The sequence below is a fragment of the Larus michahellis genome, chromosome 20 (assembly GCF_964199755.1).
Source record: "Larus michahellis chromosome 20, bLarMic1.1, whole genome shotgun sequence".
Classification (NCBI taxonomy): domain Eukaryota; kingdom Metazoa; phylum Chordata; class Aves; order Charadriiformes; family Laridae; genus Larus; species Larus michahellis.
Window position 1 is genome coordinate 2,146,728 of NC_133915.1, and position 15,857 is coordinate 2,162,584.

The window sequence follows — 15,857 nt, forward strand, 5'->3', positions numbered from 1 at the left end:
GGCCGGCCCCCCGCGGCCGCGCCGCTGAGCGTGCACGTGGTGCCGGGGCGCGCTGCCCGCGTGGGGGTGGGGCGGGGCGGGGGGGGGGTGTGTGGAGGGAGGGGGGGAGGCCCGGGCTGCGAGCGCGGCGCTGTCCAATGGGGGCGCGGCCTGGCCCCGCCCCGGCGGCGAGCGGGCCAATGGGGGCGGCGGGCGGGGGCGCGCGGCGGGCGGGGAGGGTGGGGGGTGGGCGGGGGCGGCGGTCACGTGGGGCGGCGGGGGCGCTTAAAGCGCGGCGGCGGCGGGTGGCGGGGGTGGCGCGGCGACGGAGCGGAGCAGAGCCGGCACCGGCTCTGGCCCTTCCTGGTGAGCGCGGCCCAGCCCGGCCGGTGAGCAACGGCCGCCTCGGGCGGTGGGGCGGGGCGGGGCGGGGAGGCGAGGCGAGGCAGCCGCCCACATGGCGGCGGGTGGCGCGGCGGCGCGCGCGGGAGCGGCCGTTACCGGTGCGCGGGAAGGGCCGTTATCCCGTCCCCCCCCACCCCGATCCTGCTGAGCGCCGTTATCCCGTCCCCCCCGTCCCGCTGACCCCATCTCTCCCGCAGGATGAAGAGCAGCCCAGGCCATGGCGCGGCACCCAGTCCCCAGCCCCCGCGGCCGGCGGGGCCGTAGGACGGCGGAGTGCCCCTGCACCCTATAGCGACTGCCACCCGCCCTCCCCCCCCCCATTTAATTTTATATCTAATTTATTAATACCTCACCTAAACCATGGACCCCACCTCCGCGGTGCCCCCCGCCCCCATGGTGGACTTCCTCTGGATGCTGGTCCTGGGGTTCATCATCGCCTTCGTCCTGGCCTTCTCCGTCGGCGCCAATGACGTGGCCAACTCCTTCGGCACCGCGGTGGGCTCGGGGGTGGTCACCCTCCGGCAGGCCTGTGTCCTGGCCAGTGTCTTCGAGACAGTGGGCTCTGTCCTGCTGGGAGCCAAAGTCAGCGAGACCATCCGGAAGGGGCTGATCGATGTGGATATGTACAAGTCTGAGCAGCAGCTGATGATGGCGGGTTCGATCAGCGCCATGTTTGGTGAGGAACAGGGGGGTCAAAATGGGGTGGGTGGTGTGTCCCGAGGTGCCCCAGTGACGGCTTTCTCACCAGGCTTCCCCTTCTCCTCCAGGGTCTGCTGTGTGGCAGCTGGTGGCTTCGTTCTTGAAGCTCCCCATCTCTGGTACCCACTGCATCGTTGGAGCCACCATTGGCTTTTCGCTGGTGGCCAAAGGGCAAGAAGGCGTCAAGTGGTCTGAGCTGCTAAAGATTGGTAAGTCCGGCTGGTCTGAGCATCCCACGTGCCCCTGGGGCTTCCCCTTCTAGTGGCGGGCGGCTGATCCTGCCTCTTCTCTCCTAGTGTTGTCCTGGTTCATCTCACCCCTCCTTTCGGGCATCATGTCTGCTATCCTGTTCTTCCTTGTCCAGAGGTTCATCCTCCGTAAGGTAAGGGCTGTTCACCCCACTTTCTCATTTTCCGACACCTCGGGGCTCCCAGGTGCTCCCTTGCCTGCCCATTGGACTGGTTCGTTGCTTATGTGCACCGGAGCTTCTCCAGGCACATCCACCCTCACGTCGGCACTTGGGTGAGCCCTTACCCAGGAGGAGCTGAAGGGATGGAAGAAATGGGACCTATAGCTGCTGCGTGAAGCAGAGCCTGGGGCGTGAGGAGGCTTCATTCAGCCTCCCCCAAACCTTCTGGGCTGGGAGGGCCCTGCCTGGCTTCAGCAGAAAAGGCTGCAGCTTCCAAGTAGTGAAGAAACCCAGAACAGATAGGAAAAGCCTGACAAGAAGCTCTGGTCTTGAGTCCTGGTGCGAGGCTGGACCTCCTCTTGTGTCCTGCTGCAGAGGAAGGCAGTGACCAACAGCGGTGGCTTTTTTGAAGCCAGGAGGGACAGAATTGTTCCTGGTGCTGTGAAAACTATGCTCTTCTCCTACCCGGGGCCCCAGGTCCACCGAGGGGTGCTCAGCCTGGCTTCAGGGATGTGCTCCCGCTGTTGGCATCGTCTGACGGCCCGGGAAGGGGCATCAGGCACCCGAAAGCGGCAGCACCACACCTCGCCTTTCTGAGGCGACGGTGACCCTGGAGTGCGGGGTGCTGCCGGCCCAGAGCAGGGGTATCCAGCCAGCTGTGCAGAGGGGCTCCAGCATTTTCTTCGGCGTATGCAAGGTTAACTTAAATTATTTTAGGACTTCGCTTTAACTATATCTGGTTCAAGAGGTGTTAAGATCTTATCACTGCTGGTTTCTACCTAGCAGCCCTTTAAAACATTTCAGCGTCACCGCTGTCACAGTAACCTTGCGTAACTGGTCTTTCAAAGCCGGGCTGGCCCCGTCATGCTTCGTTCTGGCACGGAATAGTCTGGTTGCTCTGTCCTGCTCCGCGTTCAGTAACGCTCGGTGTGTTTGTACTGACGCTAGACCCCAACCGCTGGTCAGCAGCGGAGATTAAGTGCTCCTGCTGCTCGGGTGAGGGCCTCTCTGTGCAGGTATGTGCTCAAATAAGCTGCTTTGAGTAATGGACGCTTTTTTTATTTTGTCCAAGTCAGCTGGAAAGAGGTAAAAGCTTTGTCTGACAAACGGTTTTGTCTGAAAGTGTCTGGGGAGGTGAAAGAAAACATCCGTGCAGCTGGAGGCCAGGGAGGGCTCGAGAGCCGGGCAGCCCAGGCTGCGAGCGCAATGAGATGCTTCAGCCTCGGGAGTTGCGGGACATTCAGCTGGTCCAGCTCTGCGGAGCCCCGCAGCACCCACGGCGTCCTGCCGCCTTCTCCCCTGGACTGCCGGGGGTCAGACGATGGCAAGCCCCCGGGTTGTTCTCTAAAAGCCATTGGGAGCTCTGGCTTTTGGCAGAGCTTGCGGGGGGGGATTTGGTATCGGAGCTGCTGTCAGCAGCTAAGCGAGGGCACAAAACCCCTGGTGGGAAGGGACCGCTCCTCGGCGGCTGCTCAGCCCCCGGGGTCTGCCCTTCCCAGCGCCAGCCCTTGTTTTGCAGGCCGATCCCGTCCCCAATGGCCTGCGAGCGTTGCCTGTCTTCTATGCCTGTACGGTGGGGATCAACCTCTTCTCCATCATGTATACTGGCGCACCCTGTAAGTACACCACAGACTACTTGAACCTTAAGTTTTAAGTGCTTTATAAAACCTCCATTAAATGCACGATTTACCCCTTTTTTGCTTTACAGGGATGAAATCTCCTAGAAGGCGGCTGGCCTGTGCCGGTTTCAGAAGGCTGCAGGCTAGCGTGCGCTGAGTTCTGGGCTAGATAGTTGCCCGGCCAGAGAGACCTGCTCAAACTAAACCCCTCCAGACCTTTCTCCTTAGACTTCACAGGACTGGCAGATAACATGACTTCCCCTTCTCTTACCTGTGCTAAAACTCAGGTACCGGCTGCCACTGCAGAGACTCCTCGGCTGCCGGCAGCGGGGCTGGGAGCAGGGACGGAGGCTGCGCCTCCCCGCTCACCTTGTCCCTAAGAATAAACTCGTTATCCCTGGTGAGAAGAGCCGGCACCCGCACTTGAGAAGAAGCATTTGAACTTTGAAAAGCCAAATTGAAATGCTTGTTTGGCCGTTGTGTACGGGGCCAGGGTGCAGGCAGGGCTAGGAGAAGGCTCGGCAGGGGAGGGTGCCGGAGGCTCCGTAGCCCCCACCTGCCAGGGTGACTCGGTGTGAGCTGTTTTTGGTCTGAGATGGGTTTCCTGTTGTGGAGGAGTCGCTGGAGGGGGGGTGAGGGCAGGCAGCACTGGCTCCACAGGGTTTTCTCTGTAAACAGTGGCTGGAAAAATGTTTGGAGGGATGTTGGCTTCCCCTTCCCACGGCGTTCCGGCCCTGGGGAGGAGGCAGGGTCGCTGCGGTGCTGCTCCAAGATCACCTTATCACTTGGCACCCCCGAGGCGGATTCATGTTTATCCCGAGTCCTCAGCTGCAGGAGGGGCTGGGTGAGCTCTGTGTCTCTGGAGTGCAGGGTTTGTAGCCTTCGGCAAGCATAAGCAAATAGCCGAATGGGCGGGTGAAGTAGCCGTGATGTTGCTGGTGGTGCGTCAGGAGCAGTAAGGCATTGCCTGCAGCAGAAAATGCAGGAGTCGAGCAGTCGCAAGCACCCGATAGCCCGACCAGGGGCTGCAGCAGGCTGTGTAATGCAAAACCTCTGCTAAAAGTCACGCTGCGTGTGAGGATGCCTGTAAATAGGTCACGTAATATCTTGGATGCCTTGAAACCGGAGTTCCTGGGGACTCGGGGAGCAAGAGAACCACCTTCCCCCAGCAGCTGGGGGGGTGAATGGAGGTGTGGGGCTCGCTGGTGGGAGCAGCCCGGGTCCCGCGTGGGGTAAGCGGTGCTGTCGCTGCAGCAGCCCTGCCGGCTGGCGAGGTGTGTGTGTGGTTCTTTTTTTTTTTTTTTTTTGACATTGCAGCAAGCGAGGAGCCTCCTGTCCCTGCTCAGGGCAGACACCGGTCCCCGATGGGCTTTGGCTGTGGGAGGGAGGAGAAAGTGTCTGCACGTGTGAAAGATTAGCCCTTGATGGGGGAGACTGTAACCTGGGGGGGAAATGCCGCGTGGGTTGAGGTTTCGGTGCGCTCAGCGGTGGCTTTCCGACAGCCTTTCTCCCTGGCAGGTGAATTAGCTCAGGGATGTCGCAGGTGATGGAGTCCCCGTGTTGGGAAGAGCAGAGTCATATGTCGAGGAGGCTTTTGCCCAGAGGTTTTTCAAAGATCCGTTGTTTTATTTCCTAGTGCTGGGCTTTGACAAACTTCCTCTGTGGGGTATCCTCCTAATTTCGGCGGGGAGTGCTGTTGTCTGTGCTCTTGTCGTCTGGTTCTTTGTATGTCCGAGAATGAAGAAGAAAATTGAACGTAAGTAACACCTCTTTCTTTGCAATCCTTTGGGGAAGGGCACGCTCGGACTAACCAACTTCTTTTCCCAGCGGGAGATCTCATTAGCCGCAGGGCCGTTATTAGCAGGGATCCTCAGCGTCGGTTATCACTTAAGCTGCTCTGCAAACCCTGAGTCACTGGGGCGCATCCCTGTGAGCTGGACCCTGCCTGCTCCTAACCCCCAGCAGCACCACGACGCCGCTCTGGGGACCCCAGAATCCCCCGGGAAGTCACCGTTGTGTTTCCCAGCGGCGTCTGGTGGCTGATTTCTGAGCAGGGCGAGCTCTCCTTGAGCCACACAGGACAGTGGGCGATATTAAACAGCCCCGTTTCGCCCTTTAATGTAGAAGAGGAGGAGGCAGGAGACAACCTTCCTGTTAACCAGTGTAACCTTTAATCCTCTGCATACCTGCTGATCAATCTTTGGCCTGGAAGATGCAGATCACAAGTTTAAAGCGTGTAAGCTGATGAAATCCTTTCCCTGGGAGGGGGGGGGAAATAATAAATCTATTGAAAGGCATCCAAAAGAGCAGTCCCGAGCTCTGCCTCCTGAGAAGTACGGGCAGCTCTCCTGGAGCCGTGTGTGGTCTTGCATATAAATGTGGTGTGCAGTCTGGGGCTCTGAAGGAGCTGGAGATGAGGGGATAACCAGTGTCCTTGCCAGACTGGTGTAACTGGGGTGTGACTAACAGCTTTATGGCTGCCCTTGACATTCTTCCAGCTGTTCGAGCTTTGGCTTAACTCCTGCCTGCGAGGCGGCCTCCCCTGCCTGCTGGGGAGCATTGCTGGGAGGTGGGGGTGGTGCAGGGGGGGATGAGCTCTGCAGGGGCTTGATGCCAGGGTGAGGGGCTGGATGCCACAGCCGGGCCCTCGCGGCCCACAAACTGGCTGGAAAATGGTTATGTTTGTGACAAGGAGGTGGCTTTTGTTGTTGTCTGAAGGAGCTGACCTCATGTTTTTCACCTGGAGGAAACATGCTTTTCCTGGTAGAGGGGGTGTAACAGCCTCAGCTTCCAGGGCTTGGTGCTGCTGGCTTTGGCAATTCCAGTGGGACAGGAAACCAGGCTGCCCTCGGGAGGTGGAGACCGGCTCCTGTTTGGGTTTGTCACCCACCAGCGGGAGCTGGAGAGGAGCCCAGGCAGGCGAGTCCTGCCGGCAGGAGCTGATGGGCTGGTGGAGGAGCTGGTCTCTCCTGGGCACCTTCCCATCAACTTCAGGGGTCACAGCCACCCCAGAAGCAGGTCCAGAGCATCCCACATCCTCTGGGAATGGGGAAGGGACAAACATGGCTTGAAGAGGAACCTCTGCCATTGGAAGAACGGGCACAGAAGCCCCATAATGGTGCTCACCACACCCCGTGTGGGTGTGGGGGCTCTAAAAATAGGAGATGAGCTGGCTTGTGATGGTTTGGCTGTCGTGCCCGGGACAAAGTGTGACTGCCCAGCAGTTTCCAGAGTTCAGGATGGGGGGAAGCTGTAAATTTTATTTAGCTGCCATAAATCTGAGTGGTCGGGGGTGTGGGCTTGCTCCTGGTGTTGGGTGTGGTGGTGGGAAGGGGTTTTGATAGCACCTGCCTCCCTTCCCAGGAGAGATCAAATCCAGTCCTTCTGAAAGCCCCTTGATGGAGAAGAACATCAGCCCAAAGGAGGACCATGAAGAGCCCAAGATGCCCTTGGGCGATGCCAAGAGCCCCATTGCTGATGTGGGGTCGGCCGTGCCCCACCGGGTGGTGGTGGAGGAGAGGACAGTCTCCTTCAACATGGGGGACCCGGAGGAGGCCCCGGAGCAGGAAAAGCTCCCCAGCCTTGACCTGAAGGAAACCAGCATTGACAGTGGTGAGTGGGGGGCGGCAGTACAGGAGGACGGGGGTCGTACCCCACTCCAGGTACCCCCAGCTGCTAAACCCCCACTGTCTCTTGGCAGGAGCCGTGCGGCTGCCCAATGGCAACCTTGTCCAGTTCAACCAGGCCGTGGGCCACCAGATAAGCTCCAGCGGGCAGTACCAGTACCACACCGTGCACAAGGACTCTGGCCTCTACAAGGAGTTGCTGCACAAACTGCACCTGGCCAAGATGGGGGACTGCATGGGGGACTCGGGGGACAAGCCCCTGCGGCGCAACAACAGCTACACCTCCTACACCATGGCCATCTGCGGCATGCCCCTGGACTCCCTCCGTGCCAAGGAGGGTGAGGAGACGGAGAAGCTGACCTGGCCCGTGGCGGACACCAAGAAGAGGGTCCGCATGGACAGCTACACCAGCTACTGCAACGCAGTGGCCGATGCCCACCCAGCGGCTGATGTGGATCTGAACACAGCCCAGGTGGAGATGGGCATCAGCGACCGCAAGGGCAGCAGTACCTCCCTGGAAGAATGGCATGACCAGGACAAGCCTGAGGTGTCCCTCCTCTTCCAGTTCCTGCAGATCCTCACAGCCTGCTTTGGCTCCTTCGCTCATGGTGGCAACGATGTCAGGTGAGTTGGGCCAGCAGGAGTTGGTGGGGTTGCTAGCTGGAGCTGGTGCCCTCCTTGCCCAGAGCCTCTGGCCCTCTAGACCAGCTCTCCTTTCTCTTCCAGCAATGCCATAGGGCCCCTGGTTGCGCTCTACCTGGTCTATCAGACAGGTGATGTGGCTACCAAGGTGGCAACTCCCCTCTGGCTGCTGCTCTATGGAGGTGTGGGGATTTGCATTGGCTTGTGGGTCTGGGGAAGAAGAGTCATCCAGACGATGGGGAAGGACCTGACGCCCATCACGCCATCGAGGTAAGGCCTGCCTTGCGGCAGGGGGAGGCTTCAGGCAGTCCTAGAGCTGCCTCCTGCTCCTGGAGCCCTTCGTGGGGGGGCGGGTTCATTGCTCAGGTGGTGGAGCTGGGCCACGTGTGGCCCTGTAACACCTCCCTGCATCCCTTGGGGGATCGGCCTGGGGCTCTGGAGAGCCAAGGGAGGAGCTGACCCTGCCTGGGGGTGGCAGGGGGGCAGTCCGAGGTCCAGCTTGGGCTAAGCCAGCCTGGTCTGCCGGGGGCTCCGGTGCGCAGGGTCTCACGCGCTTTCTGTCCCCACAGCGGCTTCAGTATTGAGCTGGCGTCTGCTCTGACAGTGGTGATCGCCTCCAATGTCGGCCTCCCCATCAGCACAACCCACTGCAAGGTAGGTGGGGGTGGCAGGAGGGGATGGTGCCGGCTCAGTGTGAGTTCGGCTTCCCTCCCCCCCCCCCGCCCCGAGTCTTGGTGCTAAGAAGGCTGAGCTGTGTGGGAGGTCCCCAGCGTGGGCTGCTGGCTGTCCTTCAGGTCCCAGCTCTGCATTTACATCTCAATGGGGTGACGGTGGCTTCCCAGGGCTGGGTGAGGGGGCACTCGAGGGGGTGAGGGGAGAACAAAACCCCTTTGATGGACCCTTGGGCTTGGTCGAGCAGCCGTGGGAACTGGGGCTCTGTGCTGCTCTGAGCTGGCAGCTCCTTGTCCTGGGCTCTCCTGGGTCCCCAAGGGGCTGGAGCAAGACCCTGGTGTCACGTGTGTGTGTGTGTGTGTGTGTCCCCCGGGAGTGGTGGTGGGACACGGGGGAGTTGCTCCATCCCCCTGCCGTGCTGAATGGTGTCCTGGCTCCTCGGGCAGGTGGGCTCGGTGGTCTCGGTGGGCTGGCTGCGCTCCAGGAAGGCAGTGGACTGGCGCCTCTTCCGCAACATCTTCATGGCCTGGTTTGTCACCGTCCCCATCTCGGGTCTCATCAGTGCTGCCATCATGGCTGTCTTCAAGTACGCTGTCCTGAGGCTGTGAGGGCTCCGGGGCTCCTGCTGTTCCTGCTTCCCTGTTGCCACCTTCCTCTCCAGGAGCCAGGAAGGCTCGTCCTGGTGCGGGATGGGGGCTGCCATCATCTCTGGAGCTTCCTCAGTTCTGCATAGTGTTGTCACTGAAGTGTGTGTATATATATATATTATTTTTTTTTTTAATATAAATGTCTTGGCGCTAAGTTTCTGGGGGGGTGCAGCGCTGAGGCTGTGCCTGCCCCCGGTGTGACTCCCCTGCTGCGCTGTAGCTTTAGATTAGCAGTTACGGGAAGCCACTTTTCTTATTTTTAATGACTTAATTCAGATCCCCTGGCAGTGATTGCTCCTTCAGTAAGGACCAGGGCTGGTCCTTGCCCCTCCTGGGAGGGCTTGGGGGCTGCGGGGCACCCCCCACCGTGGGCTGTACTCTTCAGCTTTGCCTCCCTTGCTGTAGTGGTGCTGACACCAGGCGCTGCCCACCCATCCTGCTTGGGGTGCCTGGGGGGGGCACCCCCCACCCCCCCTCACTGCTGCTACCTCGGACTCAATAAAGATTTCCTTCCTACACCAGCGCTGTCAGTGCTCCTGGGGGGGAAGGGGGGGTGCCGGGGTGGCCCTGGGCCCTGTCCCTTGTCACATGCCGCCCCGTGGCTTTTCTCCTGCCCCTCCTTGGACCCACGCCCTGGGAGGGAGCTGGGGCTGGGGTGGCTGATAAGAGCCCCGCGTGTCCCCCAGTGTCACGGGACCTGCTGTAAACAGCCCCGAGCTGCACCCCAGCCGTGGGGGGGGTGTTATCGGGGCCCCACACCTGGGGGCAGCTGTGGCACTGTGCTGCAACAGCGGCTCCTTGCCCTGTTACCAGCCCCCTTCCCGCTCACCCCCCGGGGCAGGAGCTGCCCCTGCTTGTCCCCTCCACCTTCCCCCGGGTGCCCCAGTGATGCTCCCTCCTGTCCCGGGGGGTCAAGGCCAGTCACGGGGACCCACGTCAGCGGGTCGGCACCGGGATGTCGCAAGGGCTGCGGGCAAGTGCCAGGGCTGGCCCTGGGCCAGGGCAGGTGGCTGGGGGACACCAAGTGCTTCCCCCGGAGGTGCTGAGCCCCGGGATCGGGGGACAGGGTCGGGAATGTGCCTGGCGGAGCTGCCGCGGGGATGCGACCCGCGGGGCCGGGGAAAGGTCCCGCCCGGGACACTCGCCGCTGGCGCTGGGCTGCGTGCCACGGGCCGTGGGTGCCGCCTCCCGTCCCTGTCCCTCTGGCGGTGCGAGGTGCCGGGGGTGGGCCCTGAGCCGTGCAGCCCCTCCCGCTCCCTCGCCGAGCCCGGGAGCGCCCGTCGGGGCGGCGGCGGGGCCGGTCCTTGACCCCGGTTAATGATTCGCGGCCGGGCGCTGCCAGCGGCCCCGCTGGGCAAACACCAGCCCGGGGGCTCCAGGCCCGGCCGGGCGCTGCTGGCGCCGTCGGGGCCGGGGCCGTGGGAGGGCGCATCCCCCGGGGGGCCGCTGGGGCACGGCCCGGGGGGGTGGGGGGTGTCACGGTCCGGGGAGCCCCTTCTGGGGGGAGGCACGGGGAGGGGGTCACCGCCCCGTTTTGGGGGTCGCCAGCCGGGTCCCGTCGCGGCTGTTGCTCCCGGGGGGGGGGGCCGGGCCGGGGGCCGGTGGCCGCGGGGCGGGGGGGGGGGGCCGGGGCGGGGCGGTCCCGCGGGGCGCCGTTAAAGCGGCGGCCGGAGGCCGTGGCCGGAGGCGGCGGCGATGGGCAGCGAGGGGGAGCGCGGCTCGGCGGCGGCCCCGGGCCCGGGCGACCCGCGGGCGCTGCGGAGGGACTGCCAGCACCGGTGGGGCTGGGGGGACGCGGGGGAGGAGGCGGGCGGCGGATGGGGGCAGGAGCGGGGGCGGGGGGAGGTCGGGGGGGTCCGATCGGGGACAGCGGGACCTGGAGCGGCGGGGAAAGGGGTTGGGGGGGGTCGGGGGGGACTCTGTGGAGGGGGGGGCAGGACCTGGGGGAAGGACCCCGGGGGTGGCAGGTACCGGGGAGGACTCCTGGGGGCGGGCGGGAAGGGGCAGCGGCCCTGAGGGGGCCCCATGGAGACACGCCGGGGGGTGCAGGCCAAAACAGGGGGCTCACCATCCCCCCCTTCCCACCCCCCCTCCCCCCAGGGCTCCATTTCCAGCTCAAAAGCCCATTTTTCTGCTCCAATAACTCACTGTCCGGCCCCTGGGCCAGGGCGGGCGTGCAGCCCGTGCCCCCCAGCCCTCTGGCCAAGGACAGGCGACGTGGGGACAGGTCCCCATCCCCTCCTCCGTGCCCCCCCCCAGCCCTAGACACCCCCACACACCCCATAACCCCCCCCCCCCCCGGGTTGTCCCCCAGGATCTTCGTCAACCGGAGTCTGGCGCTGGAGAAGATCAAGTGCTTTGGCTTTGACATGGACTACACCTTGGCCAGTGCGTTTTTGGGGTGGGGGGTGCTGAGGCGAGGTGGGGGGCAGTGGAACCCCCCCAGCCCCTGCCCACGCTGCCCCTCCTGGCCCCTACAGTGTACAAGTCGCCCGACTATGAGGAGCTGGCCTTCGCCCTGCTGCTGGAGCACCTCGTCTCCATTGGGTACCCCCACGAGATCCTCGCCTACAAGTACGACCCCACCTTCCCCACCCGGTGAGTTTTGGGCGGGGGGGGGAGAGGGAGCAGAGGGTGGGGGTGTCAGTGGGACCCCCCACCTGCTGACAGGGAGCGTGGCACAGGGGGCTGGTGTTCGACGCCCTGTATGGGAACCTGCTGAAGGTGGACTCCCACGGGAACCTGCTGGTCTGTGCCCATGGCTTCCGCTTCCTCAAGGGGTGAGTCCGGGACCGCCCACCCGGGGCGGGGGGGGTGCGATGGGGCAGGGGACCCTCAGCATGGGGTGCAGCTCTGTGCTCCCTCCCCAGGGCCGAAATCCTCCACTATTACCCCAACAAGTTCATCCAGCGGGATGACATGAAGCGCTTCCACATCCTCAACACCCTCTTCAACCTCACTGGTGAGTGAGATCTGACCCCGTCCCCCCCCCCACCCCGCTGCGCTTCTCCCCCATCGAGGGGCGCCGTGCCCCCCCGCCCCCCCCCCGTGTCCCGTCTCACAGCCCCCTCCCTGGCAGAGGCCTACCTCTACGCCTGTCTCGTGGACTTCTTCACCAACTGCTCCAGATACGTCAAGTAAGAGGGAGGTGGTGGGTGGGGGCCTGGACCTTGTGGATCTGGGGTGGGATGATGGGGGTGGGGTGTCTTCACCCCCTCCCTTTTTTCTGACTGTTGCAGCTGCGACACCGGCTACAAGCATGGGAACCTCTTCATGTCCTTCCGCAGCATGTTCCAGGATGTGCGTGAGGCCATGGACCACGTCCACCTCTCGGTGGGTGCAGTGGGCGGGGGGGGGGGGGAAGAGGGGAGGAGCTCAGAGTGCTGGGAATGCCCCCCCTCCCCACCCCCCCCCGGAGGTTTTGGCCAGATCCATCCGTTCCCTCTGCAGGGCTGCCTGAAGGAGAAGACACTGGAGAACCTGGAGAAATACGTGGTGAAGGATGTGAGTATCTGTGGCCCCCACCCCCCGCTCTACCACCCCCCCAGTCCTCTTGGCCAGGTCCCCGTGGTCCCTGCGGCCCCTCTGCTGACTTGCCCCTTGCCAGCCCCGCGTGCCGCTGCTGCTGAGCCGCATGAAGGAGGTGGGGAAGGTCTTCCTGGCCACCAACAGCGACTACAACTACACTGACGTGAGTAGGGGCTGCCTGTGCCTGCACCCCCCTCCCCCTTCCCGCTTCCAGCTTGCCCCGGGCTGGGGTGTTAAAGCCCCGCCAGCGGGGTGAAGTGGTGAAGACGCCGGGTGTCCTTGCAGGCCATCATGTCCTACCTGTTCGACTTCAGCGATGGGGACAAGGTGAGTCTGTCCCTGGTCTGGGGCCGGGGGTGTGTGTGTGTGGGGGGGGTGCCATCGGCAGCCCCTCGCTGACCCCACCCCATGCCAACACTCGGCAGGCTGAGACCCCGCAGCGTCCCTGGCGATCCTATTTCGACCTCATCGTGGTAGACACCCGCAAGCCACTCTTCTTTGCTGAGGGCACCGTCCTGCGCCAAGTCAACACGGTGGGGGACCCCTCCATCGCTGTGGGGGGGCGGTGGGCACCATCTGGGCATGGTGGGGGCTCCCGTGGGGACAGTCGGGGGTGTTCACCATCGGGCGGGCACCGGGCAGTCACAGAGAGTGGTAAACCTCCCCCCGACATCCCCCCCATCCCGGTGTTCTCTCGTCCCACAGGACACGGGGAAGCTGCGCATCGGGACGTACACCGGCCCGCTACAGCACTGCGCCGTCTACTCCGGCGGTGAGCACCCGGCCGGGCTCCGCGGGCAGCACGGGGAGGGACCTGCCCGCACCCTCGCCCTGACGTCCCGCTGTCGCAGGATCCTCGGATGTGGTGTGTGACCTGCTGGGCGTGAAAGGCAAGGACATCCTCTACATGGGGGACCACATCTTCGGGGACATCCTCAAGTCCAAGAAGCGGCAGGGCTGGCGCACCTTCCTGGTGGTGCCCGAGCTGGCCCGCGAGCTGCAGGTCTGGACGGAGAAGAGCGGTGAGCAGCACCTGGCCAGGGACATAGACCCTGCCCAGCCTTGGACATGGCCGAGCCCCAGGGGGAGGTGGCCGGAGCCTCCTACCTGGCTCGATGGCAAAACTGACCCTGGTGGGACGTGCCCCCACCCGCCGTGTCAGTCGTGCTGGGAAGCGGGGGCCGTTGGCCCGCACTGATCCGTCCCCGTTGTCCTTGCAGAGCTGTTTGAGGAGCTGCGGAGCCTGGACCTCTTCCTGGCGGAGTTGTACCAGTGAGTGGGCTCGGGGCAGGCAGGGGGGAGGGGGGGTGCAGGCGCCTGTGGGGGCCCCTCCGGGTGAGCCCCCAGATGGGTCTCTCCCACTCCAGGCATTTGGACAGTGGCAGCAGCGAGCGCCCAGACATCAGCTCCATCAAGCGTCGGATCCAGGTGACACCCAGGGCACTACGCCAGCCCCCCCCTGCCCCAGATCCCCCCGCAGGGGGACACCCCGGGGGGGGCTGTTGGGTGCCCTGACCTTCCCCCCACTGTGCCCACAGAAAGTCACGCATGAGATGGACATGTGCTATGGGAAGATGGGCAGCCTCTTCCGCTGTGGCTCGCGCCAGACGCTCTTTGCCAACCAGCTGATGCGCTACGCAGACCTTTATGCCGCCTCCTTCATCAACTTCCTCTACTATCCCTTCAGCTACCTCTTCCGGGCACCCCCGGTCCTGGTACGCAGCCCCCCCCGCCCCCGACTCACCCGCCATGCCTCAGTTTCCCTCCCTGCCTCAGGAGGGGGGTATGGGGCTGATGAGGACATTTGGTGGGCACCCAGCCCCTCGGCTGGCCAGTGCCGGCCCCTCTCCACAAGCCTTCTCCCTGCCGCAGATGGCACACGAGTCGACGGTGGAGCACGGCCGCCTGGACACGGGGGAGGCAGGCATGGCCCTGGCCCCCTGGCTGACCTGGCACAGCCACCCCGGCCAGCAGGTGGGTGGCAGGGGACAGAGGGGCATGGGAGTCCCAGCAGCAGCACCCCCATGCCGGTGGGGTCCTGTGCCCACTGAGCCCCCCCCCCGCCTCCATCGCAGGTCACTGGGGTCCCCCCAGACTCCAGCGGGGAGGAGGAGGATGATGGAGAAGCCTGAGCCCACCCCAGCACCAACGGCTGCTGAGCTGGCAGGTGACAGCCCACATGGGGGCATTCGGTAGCCCTGGACCACTGCCAGCTGGCAGACCGAAGCCACCCATGGCCAGCCACCGCCTCCCATGGCCACAGGATGGCTGGTGGCCCTGGCCCATGCCCCATGTCACGCCTCTCCCTGTGCAGTGGTGCCCCTTCTCCCGCTTGCGCCAGGAGCCGGGTCCTTGAGCCCATGGGCTGCCCAGTGCCCCCCGCTTCCAGTCGTGGCCCCCCTGGCATCAGCTGCGTCTCCCGGCCAGCTCGATGCCAGTCTGGGGCCACCCAGTGCTGGGGAGAGTCGGCAGCGCTGCGGCTCTGGGCATCGCTGGAAGCCCACCTTGCACCGGTTGGTGGTCCCAGCAGCTCCAACCCCGGGCTCACCGCAGCGCTGGGCTCTGGGTGGAGGTGGGTGACGTTGCTCAGACATAGGAGACCTCTGGAGGCGACTGCTGCTCCCCAGGAATCCCTTTTCCCTGCTGTCACCCGCTTCTGTTTTCTATCCTTTTCTATTTATAAAAGGGACTTAAACTCCTGGCACTGCAGACATAAAATTGGCTATTTTAAACCAAAACTGCTTTGCCCTCGAGCCTGGGAGGTGGGGGGCAAAGGGAAATTCCCAAATCCTCGGCCAGTAGCTGGGACAAGTGCAAGCCCCCAGGCAGAGCGTGGCCACCCCGAGACACCTCTGCCAGCACTGTCCTGCACTCCGGAGGAGGGGGACAAGGTCTGCCGGGACTTCCAGATCCTGCTCTGACTTCTTCCAACAGTGAGGTTCTCAATAAAGATGCTGAGCCAACGCTGGTGCTGGCTGTATCGGGAGGAGGCAAAAGGGCGGGATGAGGACAGGACCACCACTTGCTGGGTACAGGAGGGTGACGACGGGGCTGCCCTCCACCTTTCATGGCAGTCGCACTGCTTTACTGCTCTTCCCGCAGCGGGGAACCGTGCCAGCCCCCAGCAACCGGCCCGTCACCAGCAGCCAGTGCTGCTATTTGCTCTGGGAGTGAGAACAGCCCTTGAGGGAGGGGGGCTGCTGTAGGGGCCCCGAGCACGCTCACAGGGGTGGGCTGGCCCATCCTGGACCCCCAGCCGTGCCCAGGGGTCTTCCCAGAGCCGGACGGCTGCATCCCGAGGACCTCTGCACCCCTTGCCTGTGCCGCCTTCAGCCTCGCTGGGGCCCGTGCGGAAGCAGGGTACCGCAGGTACCCCAGTCCCTCCAGCCCCTCACCGGCCGGGCACAGCTGGCGCTGCTGCACGGGACTTGAGACATCGGGTCCGTGCGTGGCTCCCAGCGGGAACCCTCCAGATGCTGTCCAGGTAGGGCACAACGCTGCCCTGAGGAAATCCCTCAGGATATTGCTTCCAAAACACCGGAAGGTGCCTGGCGCGCTGCAGAGTCTGTCTGAAATCATCCGACAGCAGGAAAATCAGGGCACAACGCAGCAGAGGAGCCAAGGGCGGTCC

General features: G+C 63.8%; 2 protein-coding genes across 6 annotated transcripts; both read left to right on the plus strand.

Annotated features, from left to right (window-relative positions):
* Positions 1-258: 258 nt before the first annotated feature.
* Positions 259-9,216, plus strand: SLC20A1 (solute carrier family 20 member 1). 2 transcript variants are annotated; one of them, XM_074563679.1, is made up of 11 exons: positions 259-368; positions 582-1,060; positions 1,152-1,292; positions 1,380-1,465; positions 3,012-3,108; positions 4,748-4,867; positions 6,475-6,723; positions 6,812-7,361; positions 7,464-7,649; positions 7,949-8,033; positions 8,498-9,216. In XM_074563679.1, exons 2-11 carry the CDS (start codon positions 745-747, stop codon positions 8,657-8,659), a joined length of 1,992 nt encoding a protein of 663 aa, XP_074419780.1. In that variant the 5' UTR covers positions 259-368; positions 582-744; the 3' UTR covers positions 8,660-9,216. The 2 variants fall into 2 exon arrangements, with proteins under 2 accessions (XP_074419780.1, XP_074419781.1); XM_074563680.1 differs by having other exon boundaries at positions 259-345.
* Positions 9,217-10,320: 1,104 nt separating this feature from the next.
* Positions 10,321-15,189, plus strand: LOC141733365 (cytosolic purine 5'-nucleotidase-like). 4 transcript variants are annotated; one of them, XM_074563646.1, is made up of 19 exons: positions 10,322-10,476; positions 11,013-11,086; positions 11,179-11,296; positions 11,383-11,478; positions 11,569-11,660; positions 11,778-11,835; positions 11,938-12,031; positions 12,149-12,202; positions 12,306-12,389; positions 12,512-12,553; positions 12,652-12,759; positions 12,932-12,998; positions 13,078-13,248; positions 13,447-13,498; positions 13,594-13,654; positions 13,765-13,941; positions 14,099-14,200; positions 14,302-14,393; positions 14,541-15,189. In XM_074563646.1, exons 1-18 carry the CDS (start codon positions 10,394-10,396, stop codon positions 14,356-14,358), a joined length of 1,590 nt encoding a protein of 529 aa, XP_074419747.1. In that variant the 5' UTR covers positions 10,322-10,393; the 3' UTR covers positions 14,359-14,393; positions 14,541-15,189. The 4 variants fall into 4 exon arrangements, 3 of the variants coding, with proteins under 3 accessions (XP_074419747.1, XP_074419746.1, XP_074419745.1); XR_012584277.1 differs by having other exon boundaries at positions 10,321-10,476; positions 12,512-12,552; positions 12,648-12,759; positions 13,578-13,654; positions 14,302-15,189; XM_074563645.1 differs by having other exon boundaries at positions 14,302-15,189.
* Positions 15,190-15,857: the final 668 nt, after the last annotated feature.